Consider the following 26,852-nt stretch of genomic DNA (forward strand, 5'->3'; position numbering starts at 1 on the left):
TTCGATCTACTCCTTATACTTTCAGCCCCTTCGGTCAAATTAATCTGTCTTCTAATAGAGATACTTATTTACCAATATTACCACTTGATCTTATTTTGAAAACTTTTCGATACCTCTCCTGGATATTGTTTTCTTGTTGATACAAGCACTGTGTCGTCATTTCGGCGTTGATATTGCACTATACCAGTCAGTTTTGACCAAAATCATAATGCGCATTGGATCTGTTTAGCAAAAGTTGAGCTTTCCGGCACTTCGTGTTATGGCAGCTAGTGATAATATTGTCCCCTTTTCAGAATAGCCACTTCAAAAATATATGGGCCACTGTTTCAGAAAAAAAATCCGGTGGCCGAAGTTGCCGAAATAGGCTTTCTCAATGTCAAGGTATCACGACCAACTTCACTCAATTTTTTTTTATCCAGCCCTTTTTCTGATTAATGATAGATGCCAAAGATTGCAAGGCTTCAAAATGCCTAAACTTCTCATAGACTTTTGCGGCTTGTATAATTATGAAACTGTCAGTAAAAGAACAATTCGAATCTGGATTTTCCCGATTGGTTATTGTATGAGAACAGTTCTTCAAGAGATTCTTAGCGCAAGTTCTACTAACTCTGCCGTAGGCAAACTTTGTAATCCTGTAGCAGTGTTGTGACCTCTGGAAACTTTCGAGTCACATAACCGCATTGTGTATCAATGAGCGTAGGTGCTAGCCGACAGCGATTTTGAGAAAGCGATACGCTCTGTAGTGGTCCTGTTTGTTATTGTTACATGGTACATTGCTAGCTTACCTGTTGGTTTCATTTTGGAAAGTGCCTGTTTGTGTCGGCAGCCAAGTTTTGTCGGTACTATATCGGACAAGAAAGGTATAGCTTGGTTGTAAAGAAAGCTTTGTATTCCGCAAACCACGAGTCGCTGGGAAAAGTGTGACATTCTAATGTTGCTGAGTTAAAAGGAGGCATGGGCCTACTTCTTCAACAAAAAACGTCATACCTTTTATATTCTTTCAGTTAGTAAAACCTTTTCAATAATGAGCGGAGGTACTGTGCATGGAGGAAAGAATAGCCGGCAGCGATTTTGAGAAACTGACTTATTGAATAATGTTGCTGTTTGTTAGTGCTACATGGTACAGTAATATGCAGTGGTTTCACCGTGGCAAGTGTTTGAAAACAGCAAAGGTTCTTTGGTGCAGTTGTTAACAGTTTTTTAACCTAGAGTTTCCGAGTTAAAGTAGGCCGACGTCTGCAGCAAAAGAGTGTATATCTTTTTGATTCTCTTCGAAATATGTTTGAAGATTGGTGTTATTGACAACTTTTTGGTGGGTGCAAGAACGAGGAAAGAACGATGCAATCGACTACACGAGCAGCTAAATAACTGCTGAGTTGTAACTGGGCACATTTGGATTCGGAAAATTGTTCTCGAGTGATCAGTGCGAGTATACAAAAAATACGTGTGGTTCAGCATCTTATAAGTCATAGTGCAGTACATATTGGTGCATGAAGACAAGCGGAGAAAAAAGGCATACCAAGCTTTACTCTTCACTGTGATCAGCCGAAAGATCTTGGAGCTCCGGTTGATGACGAGGACTCTGTCCTTTGTGAACCTGTCATGAACACGTCTGCAGGCAAAGGATTCCCGTCATCCGGCTGTCGAACAGACTGAACAATTGTCGATGTCTCATCATAATGCGATAATTGAGGAACCTTGAAGATGTGATCACTAAGCAAAGGATACCGCTGAACTTGCCCACGACCGTGCTTGGTAGATGATATTGTATACTCCAGACTGATAGTGAAGATTTTCGCTTGCTGCTGTTTCCTGTAGACTTAGTTATATCTGATACGGATCTTTGGAACACGTGATCTGTCAGAGACTGAAGCCGAAATGTCAGCCGGGTGCCCCCCGCCTCGCGCCATCAATTTGCTCAATCATCCTTCATTCCGCGGAGGAGTTATAAAAAGATGTTAAAGAAATATTCGCAAACGTTCAAGAATGTGGTGAAGTCTTCCAAAAGTTACCTTGAAATCGTTTTGATATGTATGGCAGATTTTGTGTTTAATTAAACATACGTTGTTAACCTTTTATTATGTTAATCAGTTTAGGACAAAATGTTTTGATTCCTGAAAATCTTAGATACCGGAGATAGCTGCCTCATTTTGTTTCATCTCTTCGCATTCATTTTTGATTACAATCATAATGATCTAGGAACCCAATTTGACCAATATTTACCCTTATGATACATTAGGTAAAGTTTGTGAATAAATATTTCATGCGCCAGTAATCTTTAATTAATATTCCTACAACTCATGTTACATTAAGCGTCGTAAGTCTTAAATTTTCTTGTACTTTTTTGTGAATGATCCATTACCAAACCAGGAACTTATATGAAAACCATACAACATTGTAGCATACAAAACTTAATGAGATATATTTTTCCTATATAAAAGAACAACCTACTTGCATCTGACGTTAAAACGGCCAATAGAAAGGTGTGATCGATACTTATCACATTGCACTTTATTCCCTCCCGAATGCTTAACGGCCGGCCGCCGTCCAATAAGTGCACTTACCGTTGAACTTTGCATGAGACGTAGGGGGTCATTACACCACACGAAAATTGCGTCTGGCGGTGTTTCTGGAATTCGCTGTTTTTCGAAAGCGACACCGTTATGCCATCGAGAGGTCTTCCTCGCTGTTTATATACTTCAGCAGACGGGAGCTGCTGCTTGTGCTGATGGGCTTCTACGGTCAGCGTTATTCGACATCTGGTGGTTTCGTTCAGTTTCTTCTGCGCTTCGGTTTTGTAGTGAAAGAACGTAGTATGTGAGAGCTACTTACCATTTGATCAAAGGTGTGTCATCTCCTTGTTCTTGATGTTTTGTACCAAGACGCCTCTTACCGGTATCCCATTTCTAGTTACCTGACACGAGTGACATCTTGCTCTTGGGATAAAGGTCACCAGACTGGTCACAGGCCTGGATCTTCCACCGAGGCTTGTCCTGATCTTCCATCGCAGGTGTCTATATACAGAATAATCTGGATTCAGAAATAATTCATATTCTGAAACCATTGCGCAAGTCAGGCACAGTGTGTCAAACTTGACAACCTATCTCACGGGACCTGGTAAGTCTGTGTGCGTAATGATAACTTGTGAGACAAATTACTGGTAATCGCAGATCTATACCTTTCGCATCGATTGTCAGTGATCACGCCTTGATTGGTGCAGAATAAACTGGGTCATCGCTTTCATCTCCAATGAAAAGCTTGTTCTCGATTATTATTAACATCTTGTGGTGTAAATAAGATTTGAAACTTTGAACATGTACTACGGTATAGTACAGGCTGAATTCATTTTGTGACACGCCTCACCTATGATTGAATATGAGGAAGGTGATTTCGCTCACGTTTGTCACGTTAAGTCTGCCTGATAACTCACGTTCGTCACGTTAGTATCCAAGGTTATGTGCCACAGAAAATAACCTGCGTAAGATCTCATGTACATGTACATGGTTCCTTTATATGGGGTAGAAGACGCAGTAGAACAATAGACCCCATAAGGAAGTCTTTCTTCCCCATAAGGGAAACGCTACGGAGTTTGAGATTTCAATATGAAAAAAGGAGAACAAAAGAAGAGTTTATGTATGTAAGGATGTGTGCGTGTACAAACACTGCCTTGTGGGGTACCGGAACAATGGGAGGTACCCCACAAGGAATGCCCACCGACTTGCGGGGTACCGTTTTGGTACCCCACAAGTTTTTCACGAAATAGATATATGGATTTTACTAAAAAACTAGGAATTTCCAAGGTGGGTTGATGTGTCGCAAATGGAAGAGTTTTAGAAAAGGGATATTAATTCCAAATTTCAGCCAAGGAAACTAATTCTGGTTAAAATAAGAGCATTTTGAAACTTCACTTTCAAAATTGAACACTTTACTACACGAGAACAAAGAAATGTCTCCACAGGAATACAAATTCCAGAATTGGTGTCCTTCCCTGTGCTTCAACACTGATCTGTTGGTTTTGTTTGGTAACACAGTTGACCGAATGTCATCTAGCTATCGATGATCTGACCACTGAGCTCGCGCAGGAGAAGGAAAGCTTCGCCCAGGAGAAGACAGACATGGAACGCCGCTTAGCCGAGGTTAGTCCCATCTTTTCTATACAGTTCCATCTTTTCTGTGAATTCAAGGTTATTGATGTTAGTTTACATGTTGCTATCATAAACGAAAACGGAGTCGTTATAGCGCCCTCATGTGATCAAAAATATGACCGGGTCATTCGTAAAAAAGTGCGCCAGCAAGCGTTTGCCTCGAAAGGACTTTTCATGAAGTTCAGAATCGATTTCTCGCAAACATAATGTATTCGTAAGCCTCGAAATAAAAAATAAAAAATCGATTTACTTACAAAATGAAACTTCCAACTCGGTCCCGTCTTAAAAAGAAATCTATAATTGCGGAGATCTTTGTCAACTTTTTTTGTATCTTGTGAATCGTTTGAATAATTTAAAGGATCAAAGTTGCAGAAGCGATCCTGATGGCACCCATCCATACAAGCTTTACCTCAGAAATATTAACAGCCAATTTTAAATGCCAGTTGGTTAGTTGGATAAAAGATACATTTTCAATATGGATAAAAGGTGCTGTCTTTGGCAGTCATTATCCCTTTAAGGGGCCTTAAATGCAGCATGCCCACTATCGCTATTCTACTCTTTTGGATCAGCCAAAGAACAAAGAACAGATTTTTGTAATTGCATTAAAACTGTTTCATGTATAACCCAAAGAGAATTGGGTTTTATTTGTGCCTCACCAAAATAGCAACCCGCCCGGTAACACGGCTCCCTAGACAGAGTTCTAGAGCGTATTATCTCAGATGCAATCCATCCTATACTCGCCCCACAGACTAAGTGAGAAGTTCCTCTCTCTGTCGGTACATAATCTTTAAATAGCTGCAACGTCTCAAATAGGAGGCCAGGAAGACTGTCAGAATGTATTTATATGGCATTGGGCCTTACCGCGTGGGCTAGTGTTTGGCACGGGGGGAAATAAGTGTTGTTGTCGGGATCACTTTTTGAAGTATTTGGGTTAAAAAAGATGAGGTGTTCAACCTTTTGAGGTCTTGTCCAGATCCATTGATGATGTCATTTTAGTTGCTGTGCATTGTGAATGTTATCTAAATTATAAAGGCCGTATATTTTCCTAGTATATCAAAAGGTTTGAATACCGTATGCGATGATTTTATTAAAGTCTTCACTAAGAGCGTTGTCAATGCATAACATTTGTGTGACTTCACCGACTCTAGGACTAATAGAGTGTATTTTTTTGTACCGGACTGCGCTTCCTCTATTACAAATAAGTATTTTGGCAAATTGATTTTGTATAGCATGCTGATTGCATGTCACATCTACAGTCCCTTATGTAAGCCTTGCCTGATCACCGAATGACCTGTTTCAGTTTTTAAAAACTAATTTGAATGTCAATATCATGGCATGAAACTCATTGAATCTACAATAATGGCTTCATTTGTCGTCACTAAGATTGAAAGATGTAGGAGAAAGTATGAGCCTGACTACTGCTTTATATAGCACCAAGATCCCACGATTCGGATCAACCGTAAAATTTACCTTTCCTTCCGAGAAACCTTTTTTTAAGTTTCCAGAAAGCATGACTCGCCTTTAAGGCAAGGCTTCCGGCCCTAGGTCTCGAAACGTACTGCACCCGGCAATAGCCGTAAGATCTCCAGCTATGTGTCATACTGTATCCATGCCCCCCTTGACATAAGTCCGATAGTCCCCACCCCATCAGTCGTCTGTCACACACACATGCCGGTGTCTAACTAACATGAATCGCCCACCACGGGTTAGTACAATACCTGTCTTGTGTATGTTTTTATTACCTATTTAAACCTAACCACTAATCGTTATACTGTTTAACCAGCACTAACCCGGTTTATGATTGTTCATGTCTTTCCTACTCACACGCATGTTCTCCGTCTACCGATCCGTACACCGCACTGTTTTTAAACGATTGACCGTTGTGTGATCGATGGTTTACCTGACGTCACCGTTTGTGTACCTGACCAATCTCGGACCGGCCACCACGTGCTTGTCTCTCCCATGTGGGATATGTCTTGTCCACCTGTTGATGTGATCGCATGATGTCTGGTGCCCAATCGTCACCCTCACGGAACCTGCATGCACCCAATGAACGGATGTCCTCGTTACTGTTGTTTCTCGTGCTGTATTACGCCCGGCCAACACTTTGTGAACACCTTCAAAACACCACCGTGCCGCCTGATTCCCGTATACGTTGTCCTGATCTTACACTGTCTCGACACCCAATAAAAACTGCGACAACACCATTGCCATATGATATCCAATTGTCTTGTGCTAAAACCGTTCCACTCAAAATCATGAAAACACTATAAAACACCACTTTGTTCCTAAACCTTTTATTTTGCTCAATGCATGATGTAAAATTTCATTTGTGAAATCTACAAAACCACGGGAACACCAATACACCAATAACTCTCAATAAAAAAACCCTCAAAAAACGACTTGACAGTACGCTAAGAAATTCACCTCCCCCATCCCTCCCGTCTCACCTCCACCACAACCACCAACACCACCACCATCACCACTTCCTCCACCCGCCGCACCATCCCCACCACAGACTCTGGACGAGAAGGACCGTGCGGAGAAGCGCTCCGTCTTCGAGCGGGAGAGCGCCGACCTGCAGAAGAAGATGGAGACGATGGCCTGGCGGAGGGAGAAGGCGGAGCTGTCGAAGAGGCTGGACGAGCTCAAACGGAAGATGGAGGACCTGCAGACCCGACCTGACGTAGCGGCCTCCGCGGCGGCTGGAAAAGAGGTACAACACCAAGCTTTTCGTAGTTCGATGGGTTTGTTTAATACATTTGATGTGTTTAATAGATTTGGTAAACTGTGTTACCATGATTGAACTAATCATTTGGTTTGTTAACTAAGAGTGATAAATTGTGTTCTGGTAACCGTAACAATAATTACAGTAAGGTCTGATAAAAGATATGTTTATACCCAACGTGTGGTTACCGCGACGGCTGGAAAAAGGGTAGGCCTATACACCATTTTACAACACCGAGCTTTCATTGTTCATGGGGTTGGTTGGGGGTATTAGAAGCTTTTGGGGTGCAAAAGGGTAAACTATGTCGTGAAAACCATAACCTGACCACCATTCTACTAATGAATTCGTCCTGACCAAACCCGACGTGGTTGCTACCGCAACGGCAGGAAAAGACGTATAAACACGAAACTTTCGTGGTTCGTTATCTGCTCTTAAAGAACCCACAAGGTCACAGATCTTGCGAAGGAAATGCGGACTTTGCAAAGCTTTGTGGGTAGCATGCGTGCATGTCGTATACGCACACGGAAAAAAATAGACAATGGTTCACCGATTGAAAATGTATCCAATCAGAGAGCTGTGACCAACGCACTTTGATTGGGGGTTTTGGTACCGGCAAAGTTTACCTTTGTTTGAATGAGGGTACCAGGGTCCCGATGACTGCATGTTATCATACCTAACCAATCATTTCTTCCAGGATGAATGTGCTTACCGAGTAAATGTTAATTTCCGTGTATTCACACTGCATCATCACATCCTGATGTCAGCCTTCCTATAAAAATAAGGTTTAAAATTAAAGCAAAGGTACCATGAAGACCTGCCAACTACATTGGATCCAGATTCTTTTCGTAAAGCAATCGGAAACAGCTGTAAGATTAACATTTATCTCCACGAACTGCAAACGAACTGCAATCCTTCTTCTTTAAAACGTTTTTTTCCTAAATGTACATGTATTTCCCCGGTGTTTTCGAAAGATTCTAAATCAACGCCTAAATATCCCTTTTCAAATTTCAGTCAACTGCATTTTAAGGATTCCGTCATTCAAGATGAATGGTTCCATGTCCGTAAACCACACACATATTGCTCCTCAAACGAACGTGAAATTGATTCGATACAATATTGATGATGTCAAGGTCAAGTGAAAGTACACGAATAATATTGATAAACGACTCAATGGAAGTAATGAAATCAAGCGACTGACATGAATCATTTGAATCAGTCCCATCGGTCATTTTGTGACACTCACTGCAAGTAGTATATGCTACAAGTCGAAGACTGCGATCATTTGGCATGAGACTCGGAGCTATCCAAAATAACACCTTTTTTTTCACGGGAAGTTTCAAATTAACTCGTTTGATCTTGATTATCAAGAGACAAGCATTCGATTTACAGGCTTGTCATAAATTGAAGGTTAAATTTACAGGCTTGTCATAAATTGAAGGGTAAATTGAAGTGAAAACCGTGTGTCACTCCGAAGGACAAAATATTTGAATCAGTCATATCGATCTACACTAAGAAGCCAGAAACAGATCCTCTCTGAAAATGCACATTGCACTCACAACTATACACTTAGATGAACTGATAAGAGATAGGCCTACGTATAAAAAAAACACAGGGCCACAGGAGAGAAAGATAGTTCACTTATATTGCTTCTTATATAGAGATAGAAACAATCATACACAGTCACCCATTCACTTAGCTAGCGGCACTTCCACGGTTACTCACGTTACATTTTTGATGTACTTGAGTTTCCTTGGGCTGTAATTACCTTACTGAAAAGGTTTAATAACTGTTATCCCCATGATAGATAGCGTAGACCTAGACCTACCTAAGCACCAAAGATTACATCCAGAAAAATGTGTTATGTATTATAAACAAGACACACAAAATTGGTTACTCACGTTACGAAAATGTAACGTGAGTAACCGTTGAATTGCCCTTATGCACCTATGTTGCTTTCATTAGGCCTATAGTCTGCTTTTGAGGTGTGAACTACAACTCAAAATTTCCAACCCCTTCAACTGCTTTGCAGTCAACACCGACGAATCCGTTTTATTCATAATCCGTTATTCAGTGGAACTTCTTTGATTGAAGCGATAGTCATTTTATTCCTTCCTTTTGGCTTTAAAATGTCCCCACCTCTTTCATCACTTATCAACCTCTAGACATCTCGATGCCGTTCGCAATTCGCGTTCGCGTCACGTACGCCACACGACCCTTTGTGACTTCCCCCGTCCAATCGACACCATTAATTTTCACACTTCACGCGATACGATGACTCACCCAGCAGCCAATAATATCGTCGAGATATCCAGTTTCCCAACCGGTAATGGAGTTTCTGGAAGATCTCAGATTGTGGTTATTCCATCGATTGACAGCCGCTCGAGTCGCTGTTGACCTCCTCGACCCTATTGATGCGTTGAAGGAAAATAGTAAAAGTTATATCTCGAGTTGGGGGTTCTCTTACCCAAAAGGTCGTTAACTTCTGGTGTAGGCATACGTCGACATGCACCTTGAAAATCTTCCACAGATCTTAGAAATTTTGGTAATATTCTCTGTGAATAGTTTGAAAAAAAACCCCAGCTTTTCGAGAGACGAGACACTGTGGAATACTGTAGACTGCTGTTTTGCGAGTAGACACGTGAATGAATTTTGGCAGTTGTGGATTTTTTTCTGACAAATGCTCTCTAGTTTGGGTCGAAGTCACTAGCTCTAGTACTGATGGAACGTCGTCAGAAGGTTTGACAATGAATTTGCGTAAACTCTGGGAGGAAGATATACGCCTCAGATCGAATATAGTAGCCCATTGTTGATCGCCATATTTTGAGGCAGGCGTCATGCATCTTGTATTCCCTCTGGATACCACTGAATTCATCCTTTTGATGACCCTCCTACAATAAGGTAGTGGTTTTGTTACAAGGAGCCATTCGATACGGTCTGTTAGTTATCCCAGTGTTGTATTGGGTCAACAAGTCACACAGGTTGTCAGCAAACTCCTGTTTGATTGTTGCACTCAAGCATGAAGATGTCCTTTTATTCTCAACGTCTTATGTTGCCAGATAACTCCGTCTAATATCTTACACCATGCTACTGTTATGCTAATCATTATGTTACCAATGACGCGCACGGTCTTCGGATGCACATACGTGGATTTTCTGAAGTCTTTGCACGGTCGTGTCGGAAGGAATTCTGCTCAGTAATCTACGGTAACTCCAACTGACGTAATAGTGACGCGAAAGAGTCTTTGCTTTGCATGTGCAGTATTTTGTTGCATTATGCCGCTTCCGTTCAAAGAGCAGACCTAACCCATTTTTGTTTTATTAAACATTGATGGAACACCAAACGTCTTGATGTAGGAAACCTCCAGTCTTGCCGTATTCTGAAAAAGGTTTTGGACCTTTCCTATACGTTTGTCAGATTGTTCGATGTCTTGTAAAAATTGTGTCTCTTCCTTGCCTCGTTTCGCACCGACCAGGAACCGAAGCCGGAGTCGCCTGGCCGACCGGACGCCGAAAAGGCCGAACTCAAGAGGATCCTTGGTAAATTGGAGACAGAGGTGGAGATCCTGGATGGCGAATGCTGGAAATATCGCGAACTGGCTGAGGAGATGCAGGCTAAGATGAAAGTGGTAGGTTGCACTACAAACGTTTTTGCAAACCGTCCAATTATTATGTACATTTTGTGCTTTCCGAAGGTACAGAATTGCACAAGGAAGCCATCCTTAAACTATTGTAATGACAAATTATACTTAATAGCCAAAACAATTATTAACTTGTGAACTGAAAAGAGGAACCAGCATATCTCACAGTAGTTTATCATCCTTGATGATCATTGTGCAAATTCCTTGATATAAGGCCTCTTAAAATGAGTAAAACAAAAAGTTGCCATATGCAATGCATTTTTGCGCCATTTATGAATATCCATTGATGAGTGTGCACTCCATGCAATTGACGAGATTTGTAGAAAAAGGCACGACAGACGACGCCAAATGCACTATGGTGTCCCTTGCAATAGGTGAAATTGGAAACGACATGTTCGAAGATATATAATATTCGCAGGTATGCCATGAATTACGGTTTGCTGTCGAGCTCTTCGATGGCTCAGCTGGATTATGACATGGTTTTTAGAACAGAGGGTTAGAGGTCGATACAACATTTTTCCAATTCGTTGTTCTTTTCTAATTTGCGGCTTTGAAAGATTTTTTAAAGGGAAATAAAGTCCGAATTTCATTAGGTTCGAGTTCTTCTCTTTTTTTCTTTATATATATTTGTTCTATTTTTAGGGAAGTAAAGTCCAAAACCTCATAGCGTACACCCCATTCGGTTATGTCGTTAAGTGGGGAAAAAAATCGCAACCCGGATAGCATATTTTCTTTTTTTATTTTAAGATGACAGCACAGACCGAGGAACTGAAAGCCTCCAACGACATCCTGAACCAGGAGCGATCTGTGCTCCACAACAAGATCTCCACGATCCAGCAAGAGCGAACCGAGGTGGACATCCGCCTGAAGAAAGAGCGCGAGGCCTGGGGAAAAGAGAGGAGCCAGCTGGTGGCCCGACAGGACGCGCAGCAGCAGGAGAACGCCAGAAAACTTAGTGACATACAGGTGTGTTGCTAATTAATTAATTGAATGACGTCACATTTTGAGTGGCATTGTTACATTTTGAGTATGCTTGTGTTCTAATTTATGTATGCCTAAACGGACCGACCTCTAATTTTATCACAACAAAGGTAGAGTTTCGTCCGCAAATCACCAAAATCTAGTGTTTCATATCATATTTTTAACTAGTAACATTTTAAAGACTTTTCTGAGTCTCAGAAAATCTACATATGCCTAATGTCAAATATTTTCAGAGAAAATGTCCCGTTTAATTACATCTGTTGCGGTCTTCGAATTTAATAAAACTGCATAACGAGTTCAAAGCACTATTTTTTCATGTTAAAATGACCTCTCCGGTAAAAGACGTCATGTGGTACTACTTAACCACTCACTATAAATAGAAACATTTATGACACCTGACATATCCACATGTTCATTCGGCCTCGGGGATGTATCGCGCTGTCAAATTGTAATATCCGAGTGAAGATTCAGTTTTCACCCACGCGAACGTCCGAAATTCATTTGCCATTTTTAAACAAAACAGAAGCTTACGTGTGTCACCAGTCTTAGGAGAGATGTTGACAGCCTCATAACTGAAATCGAGGATTTTTGACAGCACATTATCTCTACTGAAGGCTATTTTTGAAAATTGGCTGTGTTTAAAAATTATTTAGCTCTGCAGAGTTCCCGAAGCTTATTTCCTCTTTGATGAGTTGGATTTGTTCGAACACAGTAAACAAATTCAGTCATATTCCACTGTAAAGTACTGTAAATGTTTTTCTTCCTCAGCACGAATTCGGCCAGTTCCAACTCGAGAAGCGGACTCTACAAGAAAGAACAGTAGAACTGGAAACTTACATGAAAACCTTGAAAGACAACGAGAAAGACCGCGAAGAGAAACTCCGAGAAGCCGAAACCCGACTCGAGCACCTGCAGGCTTCCTACCGGGCCCAAATGGCCAAACTCACGGAGGTACACGAGCAGCAGCTCAACCTCACCTCCTCCGAGGGCCGGCTGGAGTTGGACGAGAAGGATGTAGAGTTGCGCAGCAAGAACCGGCAACTGGAAGAGGTCCTGGCCAAAGTGGAGCTCATGGAGCAAGAACTGGAGCAGAGTAGGGGCACCATACACGCCATGGACGCGCAGCTTCGCTTGCAGGAGGACTCGCGCAGCAAAGAGAAGGCTGAACTCATCAAGAGCGCCCGCAATGGCGAGGATGAGCTCCGAACTGAGAACACCAGGTTGGCCAACGAGATGCGAGAACTGAAGACCAAGCTGGCCAGCCGGGAGAAGGATTGGAAAGCAGAACGCAGCGAGCTGCAGGAAGCCCTGGAGAAGCTCAAGTCCAGCCTGAAAGCCAGAGACGCGTCGTGGGAGGGCGACCGCTCCAAACTTGTCGCCAACATCAAGTCTCTCCAGACCTCCTTGATGACTCGGGAAGACGCCTGGAAGGCGGAGAAGTCGGAGTTTGTCAACAACATCACCGATCTGAGAGGGAAGCTACGCGAGGCTCAGACCAGCTCTGAGAAGAGAACCAATGAGCTGATGTCGAGAATAGAGGCAGCCACGGAGCTGGTGGAGACGCATAAAGTCAGCGAGGCCAAGTTCAAAGATGAGAGAAGACGTCTGCTCAAACAGGTTAGTTTACAAATCTGGTGGCTATTCCCCAACAACTATAAGGATCCCGGTACTTTTTGCTTTCTCCTAAAAAAAAGTTATAACAATTAAGCTGACTTCGTGACCCATTTCAGGCTAATTATAAACCCCAGTCCCTTATTAAATGTAGATTGTACATCCTTGCACCTTTCCTTTCAAATAGGAGGCCGTATTTCGATGTCTAAATACAACTTTTCTTACAACCTGTTAGGAGTCATGATTAATTTGTTGTTGAGAATCTCTTGATGCCCTTTTTGAACTGATGCTCAACTTCAGCTGTTTAAGGATTTTCATTTATTTCATCATCAATAAAAACCAAGTTACAAATGTCCTCCATGTACATGTAGATTGAAGACAAGGAGAGTGACTTGAAGAATCAGTCCAAAGAGATAGAGCGCCTCCAACGTCTGCTGGACAACCAGTCGCGCCGCATCGAGAACGCCCGACTGGAGATCCACTCTCAGTACCAGCGGGACGAGAAGATCTGGAAAGCCGAGATCGCCGCCAGCCGCTTCAAGCTGGAGGCGGAGTCTAAGTACTTCAAGGAGGAGCTGGCGCGGCTGCAGACGCGGCTGGAGAGCGAGACTAAGGAGAAGGTGGACGCGAAGCGGGATCTGGAAGCGGCGCAGAAGGAATCGAAAGAGCAGAAAGCGATCGCTGAAAGCTCTGTGGAAGATAAGATGGCAGCGAGACAAACGGCTGAGAAGGAATCTCTATCGGTAAGAAAATCAGTATACATAAGAGGTGCCATAAATGGTCACATACCACAGGACTTTATCAAAGGACATGCGTCAATTAGGCCTACATATAATTAAAGTAGCCAAAGTTTACAACTTCCCAAGGACGGACAGAGTTATCTGAAAAGTCGTTTACAATAATCACCATCGGTTCTATAACTTGCTATTCGCATAGTGTACCTGCAAATCTACCACTTTATACCGTTCCACTAAAACCTCATTTTCCCAGTAATTAGTCTCGACGACATAATCACGTACACACATGCCACAGAATCACACATTGCATTTCTAATAATATTTAATAGATATGGGGCCGAACGAAACACAGAATATCAAAAATGCAGGGCTTTCTTCAAAGGAAGAAATTGTAAACTGCTCTATTCAAAGCCGACCGTCTCTTGCTCACAGTACTAAAGTGCATGGACAGTCATTTATTTCAGTGGTCTGTAACAGTCTGGTATAAGTCATGTATAGTTCTGGTTTAGGACTTTACGGATTCATGCAGGCCAATGCAAAAAGATGGACCTTTTTTATGTAGGGAAACAATAAATGGATCCTGCTCTTTTACTAGTCTATTTCGTTCTTGGATGTAAATGAGATGATCTCTTTGCTGATATAAGGTTACTGTATAAGCAGTAAATCTAACTTTAAATAGGTTGAAGAGTACCAAATAGTCAACCATTTCTCATGAGCTTGTTTTTATCGGATGTCAAGTTTAATCTCTAAAACCATCCTGTCTCCTCTTTAATTAAAGTCAATTCAGGCATTCAGATATGACATTCCCTTTTGATTATTTTGCTTGTGTTGTAACAGGCCAAGAGGTCCAAGCAGCTAGCGGACGAGCTCCAGCGAGACAGGCGGGAGTTGAGCGGCCAGTTGGCCGCCGAGCGAGAGCGCTGCGACGCGCTGCAGAGGAGCTACGCCAACGAGAAAGCCTCCTGGGACGTCAAGAAGAACGAACTCATGGCTAAGATAGGAAAGGTAAAGAGTGATAATTTCAGAGGAATGAAAGGATCTAATTTGTAGGATAGGATTCAAACCAGGTCATAGAGGTGGATTGCGAAGAGAGTTCTGTAAAGCTAGTTAAACATGACTCCTTGTTTTACTACCTTTAAATGATTTGAAACAGGACAATCTTGTGATTTGTGTTCTCACGAGATCCTAATACCCGAGTATAAAGTACATATGAATTACAGTATAAGAGGAACTTTGAAGACTATCGCTTCTGAAAATTTGAAAATTTATTGACAGCTTGAGCAGCAGACTAAACTAAAGAAGGTCAAACTGGAAGAGCTCCAGGTGCGGCTCCAGGCCGCGTGGGACATCGAGCGGGCTGACAACCGACGACTGGTGGCCGAGGCTAACCAGAACTCTCTGGAGACGCGGAGGCAGGCTGACGCGCGTCAGGGCAAGATGAAGAGGGAGCTGGACATGGCCAAGGAGAGGTTCGCTAAGGAGAAGAAGGAATGGGAGGAGGATAAGCAGCAACTCTCAGACTCCATCAAAGAGGTAACTATATCGTCAAAGCAGAGTCGTTGTCAAATAAAGTCCAAATCTAAACTCCGTCACAGGACAGGTGCTAAATCTCTTTGGAATTCCTTGCATATTGCTTGTTTCCCTCCATCCTATATGATCTATCCTTTTCCAAAAGAAATGTTAATTCCTACCTTCAGTTTTCCTCAGTACTGACTCTTCTTTGTATTTCCCTTGAAGCACTGTACCTAGAGTGGCTTTAGCCTTTTTTCTAGGCGAATATGTATAAAAACTTCACACAAAATCGGAAAATCACGTTGAAATAACGTTTCTCGTGTAACTTTGCATAACGGACAGGTAAATTCAGGAATTTCAAACAAGTAAAGTTTAGAGATTGCCGGAATACCACTTCCCGTGAAATTTTGGTTAAAAATTACAAATGCAACCGCTAGGGGAGAAAATAAGTGCCTGTTTAGCAGAACGGTGAGTAGACGTGGTATAATGTCAGTGACATGAATTGGTAAATAAATGTGAATTATAATCAACTGAGGATGCCTCAACCTTCGCCCTGCTAATACTGTCCAAAACTGTTGCAACTTTTAGGGGGAGGCCTCTTTCTCCGTGCATAGGAGGACCTCTACAATCCGCAAATGTGCACAATGGAATTCAGTAGGAACAATCAAGCTGTATTTCAAATAACTGGATATTAAATCAATCTGTTTAAATTGGCCGATAAATCAAAACGGAAGAACATGCTCTTTGTAACAAGTGAGAACAATATATTTAAACTTCCTCTTGTAAGATGCTAAGAAAGTGTATATGCGTGGATTCTGTTGTAAAGCATCTGTTGCAAATACTGTATGACTACTGTCATTGTGATCGTTTGATATCAGCTTGAGGAGCAGATGGAGACGATGAAGGACATGCAGAAGCGAAGCAGCCAATTGGAGCAGCGCTACCAGCGAGACCGAGACCTGTGGCGAAGCGAGAGGGCAGACCTGCAAAAACGACTGCAGGGGAGTCTAACCTCACGGAGACTGGAACACAATAGGATCGAGACAATGATACAGGAGGTATGGTAGAATTTGTAAAACTTTAACTTGTGACAATTTAATGTAAAATTCTTGATACATAATTATGATTTTGAAACTGATATACACACACTATTATTGATACACATTCATTCGTATCCGTTTTTATATTTGTAAATTTAGAGGAAATGAAAAGTATATACAACTTCAAGAAATATATTTACCTGTCATTAAAAAAAAGTTGTTTTACATTTGATTTTGTAATAAGATGGAGTGAAGGGCAAAACCTAATTTGATTCATTTGATTTTGCTTTAGCTTTTAATGTATACATTATTTGTATGTGTTATTATGTTATTTAATTTATTATTTGCATAAGCCCTTTTTATTTCCATCATTTGTCTTAAATTGATAGTTATTTTCCAATTGCAATCGATAGTACAAGAGAGTTTCGTTAAATGAAAATTATATTATTTCTGTTTATTTTTTAGCTGCAAAAGTTACGAATGAGTGATGCTTCTACGAATCAGGTACGTGTTCCGAATTCCTTTTCAAGTTTTTCGAGCCAAACCTTAACACGTATACAGAAATGCAAACATGTTTTTATATTATTAGAGTATAAAATATCACGAATTTGCTAGTTTCGTAAGATACCAAAACAAATTTATTTGTCGACTATGATCAGAGTTCTATATTCTCGTTTTTACAGACATCTAGTAAAACTGATGCGCCTTCCAGCCCAAGCCGATCGTATGCAGCAGAGCCGCCCACTAAAGGGTTTCAAGAGATGACGGTAAGTTGTTTACAAATTGGTATGGTCAGTCATTCTTTAATATTTACACGTGTTTTTTTATGTACATTTACTGGTATATTTTTGAGTTAAAAACGAAAACGTAAGAGCCATTATGCAATAAACGGAAATGCCTACTTCCGTATCGCAAAATAAATTATTGATCCTAACAGTTTATGGATTTGATCTTACCAAACGGAGATAGGCTGTGAATGTTTCGCTTGTTGAAGACTAAACAAAAAAGCTTGTAAACGCTTGCAACAATTTTAACAGAGTATCATACGCAAACTAATTTCTAATTCTGTTTTTTTTCCCTTCTTTTTTGGGGCTCAAAATTTGTACAAATTTCAAATATAAAAATAGAGCAGAAATCCAATTTGCAGCACTTTTAATACTGTATTCAGATTAAAGAAACCAAAATGTCCAGCGAGAAGGCCGCCCCGCCCAAAACGGAAAAGAGCGACCTCGTGCGTCGGATGCAAGAAAAGGTGCCAGAGCATGCTGGGAAGGATGAGCTTGCCCATGCGCAAGAAGTGCCTGACGTCATCAAAGCATCCGATAGCATGTCGGCTAAGAACGCATTTGACGAGGTTCTTGCATTTTGCTTTTACTCTTAAGTTCTTTCTCTTTCTGATATTTGACTCTAATGCCCTCAATTGTTACGCTACTTTTCATAAATAATTGACACCAACATTCCTTAAATTTCTATATCATTACACACAACTTACCATGAAGTTTAGCGAACTGATGTTAATTTTCTTGTCCAAACGACAGATTGAATTATAAGCAAAGTTCTGCTAAGATAGAAGTATTACAATTTTAGTAACGAGTAGTGGAGTAATGAATCACAAAACTAAAGGAACCTGTAGGCCTAGAGAGGGAGACAATGAGAAGAAATTACAGTTTCAGAAATGGGCGGAAAACCCAGAAGAATATTCTGAGGAAACCCCCGGAGGCAGGTTGGGACTGGAAACCCAATCCTCATGTGGACCAGGACAGGAATCGAACCCGGGCCAGAGCGGTGGAAGGCGAGAAAAGAACCACTGCGCCAACCTGAAATCCCCTTGTGAATTTGCCCATAAACTCCTCTTGTGAATTTGCCCATAAACGTATCAACTTTTCAGGGTTACTTCAGCCTTATATTTGTTGCATGTTGATGTTCAGCGATTGATCTGTAAACATTATAAACTTATTGTAGCTGAACAACATTTCATTGAATGGAATCTAAAGCGCGCGTTCCAGATGTCACACGGTGTAACATGTACATGTAGTACCATAGTTTCCCCGTACCTGTACCCGCTCTGATTCTGCCGTAGCTCGTATCAACAAGCCTCCAACTGCACAATACAATAGACTACCGAAGTGTGCCGCGTGGTCTGGCGTTTGTTTATGGTGCAAATTGAGGACACACACGTGCAACATCATCGGTGAATCGAGGACAGGAACCAAATCGAGGACGATCTCGATTAGAAAACGTGAACAAAACCAATGAGAGCTGTTGCAAAAAAAGTTAGAATATAAACAAAAGAAAAGGGAAGAGGAACAATGGGAAATCCTGATTCACACCATAAACAAACGTCATGGTTCACGCCAAAGCTTAAGTGCGTGAAGACATCAGCACGCGAGCCAGCGCGTGAACCAGAACAAAGACCGCTGATGTCAGACTTCGGTACTCTTGTTTTAATATTGTTAAGTTCGTTCCCATAATGCATGTCCTGAATTAAAGTAAGCTTCTTCAATCATATGTCATGATCAAAAGTTTCCCTTCTATAGTCAATTAGAACACTATGTAGACAACATTTTAAACTGAAGTTCATCTTTTGTTAAGTTAGCGTTAATTTCCAACAAAATTCCACCCTTTTAATTTCTGTTCTTTCTTTGGTTCAGCTTGGGCTACTTTGCCTGCAACTCTTTTGCTTTATTGCACGTGAATTTCCGTTTCTCGACAATTTTCAAAAAGAAAATTAGTATGCATACGTTTGTTATTTGTTTGTGGCATGCCGGTCTGATCTTGTTTATTTTACGAACATCAGCAACATGTCTTGTGCATGTGCATCTTAGAATTGGATTGATGTTGTTATATTGTAAGACTAGAATTCCTTCTTGAAATATCTCCAAAATGGTCTCAAACTCAGCTTTTCAATGTGCTTCTGGTGGAGGGGATGCTTTTCCAGTTATGTTTCAGCGCTTTCTGCAAGAGAAGGAAATCGGATTTATAAAAAAAGAAGCCTTTAAACACTGCTGGTGCTCAAAGGGAAGCACAAATATTGCAAATATAAAAGGGGGCATGTTATAGAAAATTGATGTGTTTACTGCTAAGACAGCTAGAAAGCACTCAAGAGAGTGCATACCTAGCTCCGCCAAGGCTGAACAATTTCCCGCCATTACACACAGCACCAATGCACAAATGTGGTTTCTAAAACATATCCTTAAACTCAAACATTTTGTAGGGTACATTTATATGCCTCTGTTGGTCTACTTTTCCATGGCTCCCCCATTGAGAAAATGGTCTAGTCCATTGACCTGTGTGGTTAGACTAGGTGGGTGATAAGGTATGCAGGGTCACCGGGTCAGTGCCGCGCACACGAAGCTGGTCATACAGGGTGAAAGTTTTCCATAATTATGATGGGTGAAAAAATCCTTTAAAAAAATCCTGCATCCAGACGCAGATCCGGATCACTTCCAAAATCTAATCGATTTGTACTTGCACACAGGACCATCCCTAAAACTAAAAAAAATTCATGCAAAACCGTCCATAACATTTTGAGTTATCTTGTTAACAGACAACAAACAAACAAAATCCGATGAAAACATAACCTCCTTGGCGGAGGTAATAAAAAAAGTGGGTATAAATAAAAAAAATCGATGTTTTCAAAATCTGGCCTTCCTTTGGCTCAAATCGCAGGCAGCCAGGCACTCTTTAGATTCTTAGGATAGTCTTATAGGATAGATGTGCACTGTGTAGTACCAAAATGTCATGTACATGTAGTGATGTGCATTAGTTAAATGTTGGTGGCAATAGTTTTTAACTGCGCATGTACTAACTCGGCCATGTTTTTCTTCCATTTTCCATTTCCCGCCCTCTCATCTGCGCACGCGCTCAAAAAGGTGGCTGCATCGGAGAAAGATTACAGGTAGGCAGTGTGTGTCATATTGTCCTGATTTTCTTACCAAAGTATTTTTTTGGTATTTCTTCCAAATTGTGTGGGGTGTGGTGTTTGCAACTGTAGGCCCTCCGACGAATCGCAATCGTACGGGATGACCTAACGTGTTTTCAGGCTCGACTTGAGATCGAGTGTGCTTCACGCCCAAGAAGGTAAAGCTATGCAGCCGCCATATTGGTCGTGCTCCCTGCCCGGATAGACCAGTAGTGTACACGAGCCTGCTACCAGTCAGATACCCTCCCTTTTCTTTCGAAGGCTGCTGTAATTGTATTTGTTGGTAACTGTCGGGCCCATTGATGAGAACTCGGAATGTTATCCATGATTTTGAAGAAAAAAAATTAACAACGTTATGGAAGGTTATCAACAAAATTAGGTTCTTGATTTCCTTTTGAAAGTCCTGGACTGCTGTTTCCTTCTTTACAAAACCATATGGTTGTAGTTTGATGCTTGTCCGTAAGCAATATTTTAAACTTTCACTGTCCGTAAAGGGTTGTACTAAAAACATTGAAATTAGATTCTGAAAACAAAATATTGTACAGCTGCTAGGATTTTAATGACGGCAATAGTTTGACCTTAATAATCTGTTGTCCGTTACTTTGTTTTCTCTGTCCTTGGTAATTGTGGTTGATCTGATATTGGTTCCTTTCTTTGTGACAATTCTAACAGGTCCAAGTCACATTCAGACGTTGCCAAAGCAGCCTCCGTGGTCAAATACTCCAAACCCGTCTGCCAGCGAGCCAAACAGTATGAGGACACCACCACCGAAACCTCTTCCATTCAGATCATCACCACGGAGCGGCCGCCTCTTGAGGGCGGTAAACGCGACCCCCGTTCCCACACGCGCAGCGCGGAGATCCTGACGTCATCATCGCCCAAACCGATCAGGAAACATTCGCCCGAGAAACAACCCAGGGCGCAGACTCCGGAACCGAAGACGTCATCGGTGCGCGTGCAGCTCTCCCAGCGGATGTGTTCTACCCCTGTCCCATCCGATCAACGGACTGTGAAGGACGAGGATAGTAAAAGTAGTGAGCACGGAAGCAACAGTAACAGTAACTCGAACTCGGCGTCCTCGTCACCGGCGCTGAGTGACAAGCAACGGGACTCACTACCGGGGAAGCTCACCGCCAAGCCGGTGCTGACCAAGTTCGGTCGGTTCGACGGCCAGGGACTACTCCGGGAAACCGACCGGAAATCCTCGCCCGTGGCCTCGGATTCCGAGGTGAGATTCGAGACGGACCTGGAGAAACGCATGGCCGAGATGGACAGGAGCCGGGTGACGTCCACGAAGAAGATGTTTGAGCAGAACCTGGCGCGGGGCGCCGGGACTCTGCCCAGCCGCGCTCTGTCGCCGAGGCGAGATCCCGACAATGTCTCAGATAACGACAGCGATCGTGAGCGTCACACAGACACTGAACTGTACACACGTTGCAGCCCATCGACATCGGAGCAGGACATCACCAAGCAATCCCTTCTTAAAGACAGTGCGCCCCCTCCAGCCGCGGCTCTGAAGGGCGTAGGGGCAAGTGCTCCGTGTGGCCTTGATTCCCAAAGTGCTAGGAACACTTCTACCTCCAAAACAAGTGAGCATGCGAAGAGTCAGCAGCTTATATCCCCCAGTGCTTCCAAACCAAACAGTAATACGGCCCCGGTGAAAGCCGCTAGCTCAGTCCCGGGTATCAAGGGCCCCAGCCCCGGTGGCTCGCCCAGACTGCCCCGCTCAGTGTCCAGCTACCCCTGTGCACCACCGGGCTTCCTGCTACCAAAGAAAATGAACGAGGTCCACGCCACGACCAAGCGGTCCGAGAGCGTTCCCGTCCCGGCCCAGTCTCCCCCGCCCACCTGGAGGCACTCTTCTGCCTCGGGGAAGAATTTCAACATCCCCTTGCCACCTTACCAGTTGACGGCTTTGCAGAACGCTGAGCCTCTTTCAGTCCTGCCAGGTCAGTTGCCGCGGACTAAGAGCCAAATGCAAGCCAAGACCAGACCGGTGTCTGAGGTGCAACAGCTGCATCACCTGAGCCATCACACGAGTGAATCAGAGTCCCCAACGTCAAGACGTAAGAGGATCTCGCCTCGCTCGGCCAGAGCCAACTTCTTCTCGGATCTCCCCCCGAGTCTGCTCATGCAACAGCAACACATCGTCAAATCTACTCCGGACAGCAACACCACCGCCCGTGAACCCAACAATAACAATAACAACCCCTGCCATCGGCCGTCGCAACTCGGTGTCTCGGTGACTAATAACAACGAGACGGTTGGTGGCGCTACAGCCAGTCAGTCTAGTCCCCAGACTCACTGCCCACCCTCTAAGAGCTCCCTGTGGAGCGCTGCACCTGCTGTGTCACTCCCCCAGCACCACTCTCACATTAAAACTGAGGAGCACAGTCACAAAGTGATTGAGACTCAAGTGACAAGCTCCAAGCGTCCATCAGCTGCCGTCTCCCCAACACGGAGACTAACCACCTCTCCAGACTCGGGATCCCCACACAACAAAAAATCTATCGTGTCCAAGCACAAGAAACGACCCAAGTCCAGTGACTCTTCCCATGGTGCACCTGCGCGATCCGTGACCTTTGCCCCGCCGACCAGTCCCTCCAGTCCCACCAGCCCGCTGAAGCCAAACGCTACCCGCGTCACCGTGGTATCGTCCAAGAAAACCGTGAACACGGTGGAGACGTGCCGCGTGGTGAGCTCTTCCACTAGTGATAAAGGGGCAGCTGATGCTGCAAAAACCACGGTTGAAAAACCGCAGGGGAAGACAGGCCAGGAGCCTCCCCTGAAACCGGCCCCTACAGCCTCGCTAGACGAAATGGTAGGTTCTCAAGAAAGCATAGAAACGGACATCTAATCCAGAATGTTTGGTAGCAAATACATCTTGCATACAATAGTGATACTAGACTTAACCGTGTAAAAACTTAACAAGGATGATCATAGAATACCTAAACCAAACACAAAACCATTTACATTTAGCCAACTCAGCCCGGGTGTTAGCTGCATGCACCTATTATTCCAAACATTGTGCTTTCATAACACGAGTTTTGCCACTAATTCAAATATCTCATTAAAGCCTGCTTATTAAATCCAATAGCCACATTCATACGTTTTTACCAACCCAATTTTCAGTGCATCGGGCTGTCTTGTGACATTGGCTTATTAACTTTCGTATTTTTCCTCCCTCTTCCAATGCCCAAAATTGTTGCTGTGGACTTGTGGTTTGTCTTAATTACTTTCGTCCTTCCCACACTTGACCCTGAACCACTTTGTTTGGTTTGTTGACACCACCTGTTTCCATTTCCACATTTTCGACCCGTTTGCTCTTTCATCCTACTGTATCGTTCATTTTATTCCAACAATACAGTAATTCGGTTTTGTGCAATACTAAAATGGTCTTTAACCTTTAGTTTACACTTAATGTCTAACCCATCATGCTTGTTAACTTCCTTTTAGTTTTAACAATGACGGGAGATCTGAAGGTGAAAACGGATTTTTAAGAAAATTCTAAAACTTGAATAGACATCAACAATTAAAAAAAGTGATAACTTTTTGAGCATCAAAGGTTTTTACACTGGAAATTTGTCTTGAAAAGAACAACGCTCACTTTTAAACTGGATAAACAGATCCTTGGATAATACAGTGCTTTGCAGTTCCCGAATTTCACGACTTCAAGTATGATATAAAAGAAACTTTCAAAAAGTATGCTAAAGAAGTCTAGATTTAACAGAAGACCAAAGGAGAAACATGTACATCGTTCTTGTAAATTTGTTGATTTCGTGACATTTGTGCCTGTCAAAAGTTTACAACATATTTCCGAAAGACTTAGGATCAAATTGTGTCTACTTCAACCCCATTCAGAGTCGCCGTCTTTAGCTTATTAGTCCTTGTTTAATGTATGCATGCTATTATTTTGATTTTGGCACTGTTTTGTCATTAATTTTCCGTTCTCCACCATTGTATCTTTTGTCCCGGTTGGTTGCGGCAACTACTTTGTCCAAATCTCTCGCCTTCCTTTCTCCCACCCTCCCACTCTCTCCTCCCATCTTGTTACCTTCTCCGTTGTGTCATGTCAAAACCCATACTCCGTCTCCCTCTGGGTACACTGACCATGACAGCTCCCCGGCCAAGTCGGCAACGCACCGGCCCTGACCGCTCTCTTCCCCCGGCCCTCTCCGAGCACCGGCCGCCGCTTGCCGGCGCGCTGGCTGGCCAGCAAACGCCTGAAGACCAACGCGGAGCCCCCGGCGCCGTTCTACCCGGACCGCCTTCCCTCGGGGTCCTCCGTCTCCGACTGCGACTTGGCAACGGAGCAAGACAATTACTCGGTGTTTTCAACGGAGGATGGGAAGTTTAAGAGGAAACGGTCCGGCGTTGAGACAACAGTCTGAATTACAGATTTTGTTTTTATTAAAACCGAAAAGATAATGCGTTCAAACCATTCTCCTATCTTGATGATCGTTTCTCTGTATAGGTTTGGAATTGGCCATATTGAACGAGTGGGGACGCTGTAGCAGTGTAACGACATTCTTTGTAAAAAAAAGAAGAAGGAAATGTCAGGTTTATTGAAGTTTACTTTACTTCATCTACAAAAATTAGAGAATGCAATGTCCGTTTGTACCATAAAAAATGGAGTCGTTAACAGCGCCCTCATCCGATAAAAAATGTGGAAATAATTACAGACTAGACTGGTTCCTGCTCCCTTGCATTCGAAGTCAGAATCGATGATGGAGGGACTGGGAACCAGTCTATGCTATAAACTTTATTCAGTTCTGAGCTAACCACAAGATCTCGACGTTTAGATCACATGTACATTGTAATTTGATCTTGGTCGCTGTTCTGTGCAGATAATAAACGGTTTCACCTCAATGCTACTAACAGCACTTTCTGCTTCACATAATACACTTTTGAAAGCACCGGTGTTATATGGGATTCTGACTCCATGAAAACGGTAACCTTGACCATAGTGCGCATGTCCAAAACGCAGAAAACTCCGGTGAGCGTTTTAAGGGTGTGAGTCCACATTTATTTTTATACAAACCTGAATTCCCTATGACACTGGATGAAACCATCCTTGCAACGTTTTGAAGGTACCTTCGAACTTAAATTCAGAGTGGAAGGAATTTGCATTGGTACTGAAATGGTTTTTGGCTCGACAATTTGTGATACTCAGATGAAGCATAAAAATAATGTCGGGTCAATATTATTGTAAGCAGATGCCTTTCATCTAAAGCTTACCCCCCCCCCCCCCCCAAACGGAGAATTGTTACAGTGCTGTGAAATTTGACCGTTTGGTGGCGGTGTAACAAGCATTTTTAAAGAACATATATTCTGCATTTACATTGTCTTACATTGAAAATGTAAGCTGTTCATTGTACAGTCTCAGTAATTAATTTAATGAGTTTGTACCCGAAATTGTTGTGATAGCGCCCTCAAACGGCCAAGCATGCACAACTCTTGTTTCCCACAATTACTCGTCGATTACCCATTTTATTGGCAACCCTGATTGTTTCCAACGATGTAATCGTTGCAAGAACACCTTAACTGCTTGGATTGCAGAAAATAAAATACAAATTGCCAAAAATGACGCGACGCGAATCAGGAAAAAGGTTTTTAACTTTCTTACTTTTATAGAACTTACATTTTGATGCCGAGAAACACTTTGATTGCAGAAAGTTTTAGAGTTTCCGATTAACTTTGTAATTTCGGTGACAGAAATTTAAGCATTGTTTGTTCACAGGGTATTTAGTTACCTGCCTAAGAATATTATGGAAATACACATGTACTATATATTGTCTTTAGCGTTGCTTTTCTAAAGTGAAAAAAGTGGAACATTACCTTTTACCTTAAATAACAACTGCCTATGTACAGCCATATGATACATTCGGCAGTTGTGACTTTTGGATTGAGAATGACCGGCACAATCTGATTGGCTTGTGAGATGCACGTGACTTCCTGCAATTATATGCTATTAGCCAATCAAACTTAAGTATTTAAGTCACGTTGCGTCGTCAGTGAATGAAGATATTGTAAATGTATTGCATGGAGACAGCGAAGGTTATAACGCGCGGGCGATAACGTTTGATGTGACACTTGACCTTATGACATCTGGGGTCAAAGGGCGAAGTATTACCCGTGAATGTTTCATATGTAAATTATTTTGTTTCAATCGGCACGGGAAATATCAACGAAGGTGAACCTTTCATTTGTATAGGGTTATTTTGATGTTTGGTGGGGGTGGGGAAAACGAGCTTTTTTGTTTTGTTTAAATCATTCTCACTACGTTAAATTTAACAATGTGTCCTGATCCATTGTGTTGTTGGGCTAGGCCTATCATGTGAATTATGTATGTAACGATTATTAAGTGACATGTGTTTAGTTTATAAAGGTGTTTTTCCATAGCTCCGTGGTCTAACAAAATTTAGTCACAAAATATTGAAATGACTAGATTTAAAGCAACGTGCGATAGTAAATTGTGAACACCGCCCTCTTGCGACTCTGAAACTACGCCCTCTTTTGATATCCATTATTTTAAGGCG

General features: G+C 42.5%; 1 protein-coding gene across 1 annotated transcript in view; it reads left to right on the plus strand.

Annotated features, from left to right (window-relative positions):
- LOC119725151 (cytadherence high molecular weight protein 2-like) overlaps nt 1–25,100 on the plus strand; it is a 41,319-nt gene extending 16,219 nt beyond the window's left edge. Inside the window, exons 8-22 of the mRNA XM_038196511.1 lie at nt 4,032–4,136; nt 6,556–6,861; nt 10,346–10,498; nt 11,258–11,476; nt 12,260–13,108; nt 13,474–13,845; nt 14,677–14,844; nt 15,115–15,372; nt 16,230–16,409; nt 16,857–16,895; nt 17,075–17,158; nt 17,560–17,745; nt 20,264–20,289; nt 20,986–23,134; nt 24,432–25,100. Coding sequence (XP_038052439.1) covers nt 4,032–4,136; nt 6,556–6,861; nt 10,346–10,498; nt 11,258–11,476; nt 12,260–13,108; nt 13,474–13,845; nt 14,677–14,844; nt 15,115–15,372; nt 16,230–16,409; nt 16,857–16,895; nt 17,075–17,158; nt 17,560–17,745; nt 20,264–20,289; nt 20,986–23,134; nt 24,432–24,704 — 5,367 coding nt within the window. The 3' untranslated portion in view covers nt 24,705–25,100. The remainder of the gene's footprint in view (nt 1–4,031; nt 4,137–6,555; nt 6,862–10,345; nt 10,499–11,257; nt 11,477–12,259; nt 13,109–13,473; nt 13,846–14,676; nt 14,845–15,114; nt 15,373–16,229; nt 16,410–16,856; nt 16,896–17,074; nt 17,159–17,559; nt 17,746–20,263; nt 20,290–20,985; nt 23,135–24,431) is intronic.
- Nucleotides 25,101–26,852: the final 1,752 nt, after the last annotated feature.

This window comes from Patiria miniata, unplaced genomic scaffold, assembly GCF_015706575.1.
Source record: "Patiria miniata isolate m_02_andy unplaced genomic scaffold, ASM1570657v1 HiC_scaffold_18, whole genome shotgun sequence".
NCBI classification, from domain to species: Eukaryota; Metazoa; Echinodermata; class Asteroidea; order Valvatida; family Asterinidae; genus Patiria; species Patiria miniata.